The sequence below is a fragment of the Dioscorea cayenensis genome, unplaced genomic scaffold (assembly GCF_009730915.1).
Source record: "Dioscorea cayenensis subsp. rotundata cultivar TDr96_F1 unplaced genomic scaffold, TDr96_F1_v2_PseudoChromosome.rev07_lg8_w22 25.fasta BLBR01001223.1, whole genome shotgun sequence".
Lineage (NCBI taxonomy): Eukaryota > Viridiplantae > Streptophyta > Magnoliopsida > Dioscoreales > Dioscoreaceae > Dioscorea > Dioscorea cayenensis.
In genome coordinates, this window is record NW_024087614.1 from 207 (window position 1) to 2,937 (window position 2,731).

Below are 2,731 nucleotides of genomic sequence, written 5' to 3' on the forward strand. Positions count from 1 at the left end.
TAATATTTGTGGCAAAATAACTGGGTGACATGAAAAAAATTATCACTAAAAATCTTAATTATTGGAGTGTACAAGCAAACATTTGCATACCATTCCCTTATAATGCAATTAATCGAAACATCACTAATAAACACAAGTAATAAGTTGAAAAAAAAAAGTGGTACTCAACATTTAAAAATTAAATTATTTCATTTATTTTTTTTAACCACGTACGGTATATATGCTATGTATTCAAAATTGTATCTATTGTACATTTGTACTTTTGTACATGGCCGACCTTGTAGTAATTAGATATAAAAAATAATATGATTGATATGAAGTCAATTATTGGTTGAACTTTAGCTCAACACCTATACGTAATAAAAGATATTGAAATTTTTCTAGCTGTATCATTCCATGTAATGCAACACAGCTGAAATAAATATTCACAGAATGTACCCAAAAAAAAATGAAAAGTCAAGAATATAAACCAGTTTCAAACTTGATTAAATGTTGCTAACTAAAAACAAAAAATGAGGTTGACCATTGACCATGATTATCTGTCTATTATCACTGATTATTTATTGTTATAAATAGAGGGCTATAGATCAGAAAAATGGATCATCTCATCTGATCAGTGTTAAATACCCTTTTTCTTTCATTGTTAACTTTGGTAATCTTCATGGCTTCTTCCAAGGCTCTTGTTCTAACTGTGCTCTTAACAATCATTCTTGTTTTCTCTCTGAAAGTAAACGCATCAAGGAAGCTAAACGAGCAAACTCGTAAGCCCTAAACACTCTCTCTCTCTCTCTCTCTCTCTCTCTCTCTCTCTCATCTGTAAATCAATTACGTTATGCATAAAGGGTACTTATGTATTTTAAAACCACTTTTAAATTTTTTTTTAATTACTTACATAGTTTTTAAATAAGTAATCTTTTTGTAAAATAAATATTTTCGGTCTTTTAGAAACTATAAAATTGGTTCTAAACTTTAAAAACTAAATACTCAAATACACATATATTTATTTATAGATATCTATAGATATATCATGAAGGCATAGCTTACTCTTAGGTAGTTAGGCATAACCAAAATACTAGTCTCTTACTTGCATGCACATATGCTTGTGTTTATCCAAACAAATATGCATGCATACATGCATGCATTACATGAGAACAAAGAGCTCTAACTAAGGCATGAAAACTTGTTCACCACAGATAATAAGGTTAGCAAAGGACCGGAAAATGAAGAGAAATTGACTGCTGGAATTGGATTTATTATCAGTGACAATAATAATAACGGCGGTAATACTTTCGGAGGGAATCTGCCCGGCAATGGATACCCTGGCATGGGATACAATGGAGGCCGTTCGGGTCGTCCATTCTTCGGCAGTGGCCCTGGATATATTGGTGGCGGTCGCCCTGGATATTTTGGTGGCTTCCCTGGAAATGGCCGTGGCTATATTGGCAACCCTTAAACAATTAATAAACTATTAAAATAACGTTAATTATATATATGTATTTGAGATGTGTGCGTGTGTTTTTAATAATTAAGAATAAGAAGCATTTGAAGGATGTTTGAAAACACTGATTAATAATGTATGAGGTTACATGTGTGTTTTTTGTATGTATGTGTTGCATGAGTTGAGTGTCTTGGTTTAGTTAGTTTTTGTTATATGTGGTGCGTAAGAAAGAGAAGTACTGGACTTCCTTTCTACTTGTACGCCTTGTGCTATTGTTCCTATATATTATTATTACTCTTGAATAAAATTATTCGTGTTAGATCAAGCTATATATATATATGTATATATATTTGATCTAGTTTATTATGTTTATGTTTATTTTGGGTTCTTTAACTTGTGTGGCAGTCTCTAATTCATTGTTTCTTATATTATTTGTTGTACTATTATTATTTTACATTTCATGAAGTAGGATCTCATGATTTTTGCCATCAAATTGAAATGTCTTACTTTATATATGATGTAAAAATATTGTTAAAATTCAGAACAATAGAATTATGATAAAGTTGTTAAAAGAAAGGATTCACAAGTTAAAAAAATGTGTCCAATATAGAACGTTTACTAGATATTCAAGTTGTACAAGGTAATTATTTAATATGTTCAATGGTTAATTTTAAATTCTTGAATATTTAAAAAAAAAATTTCTTTTACTTTTAACTTATAATTTGATTTTAAAATTTTCCATTTTTAGCATTTTCTAAAACAAGTATAGAGATCATTATAATATCAAAACGCAAAAGGGAAGGAATGTAAATAAGATATGTGATTTGTAATTATCCTTTGATGAAAGTAAACAGTGAACTTCAACTAATTTTACTCTTCTTCCTTTATTTCTTCTTTCTGGATAAACTTAAAATCAATCATGAAGTACTATTTAATTTTAGATATAGCAACATCATAAGGGATAATTAATGTTGATCACCTTGCACAAACATATCAAAGTGAAGAAACTAAAGGATATATCGATCCCTATATATATATATATATATCCCCGACCAAAGAATAAGCAAGAAAGTTTAATTTATTACAAATAGAAACAAAGAATTGTCAAACAAGGATTTTACATGCTATTGTTATTGTACTGATCGTACTTTAAACATTTACGAGTGTAAGTTCATACATATTGACTTAGTTACATCCATACAAAAATACAAGCACATTCATACTAACTTAGTCATATCCATACAAAACGTACACGCATGCTAACTTAGTTTTGTCCATGCTAATTAAATAATG

The 2,731-nt window shown here is 29.2% G+C and overlaps 1 protein-coding gene across 1 annotated transcript; it reads left to right on the top strand.

Moving 5' to 3' along the window:
- The first annotated feature begins 617 nt into the window (after window positions 1-617).
- On the top strand, window positions 618-1,750 carry LOC120255880 (heterogeneous nuclear ribonucleoprotein A1-like). The gene is made up of 2 exons (XM_039263651.1): window positions 618-761; window positions 1,194-1,750. Exons 1-2 carry the CDS (start codon window positions 662-664, stop codon window positions 1,451-1,453), a joined length of 360 nt encoding a protein of 119 aa, XP_039119585.1. The 5' UTR covers window positions 618-661; the 3' UTR covers window positions 1,454-1,750.
- Window positions 1,751-2,731: the final 981 nt, after the last annotated feature.

Excerpts from the sequence above, each read along its gene's own strand:
- LOC120255880 (XM_039263651.1), top strand. The coding sequence starts at position 662 with ATGGCTTCTTCCAAGGCTCTTGTTCTAACTGTGCTCTTAACAATCATT. Across the intron at positions 762-1,193 it reads GAAGCTAAACGAGCAAACTC|ATAATAAGGTTAGCAAAGGA; the intron begins GTAAGCCCTAAA and ends TGTTCACCACAG.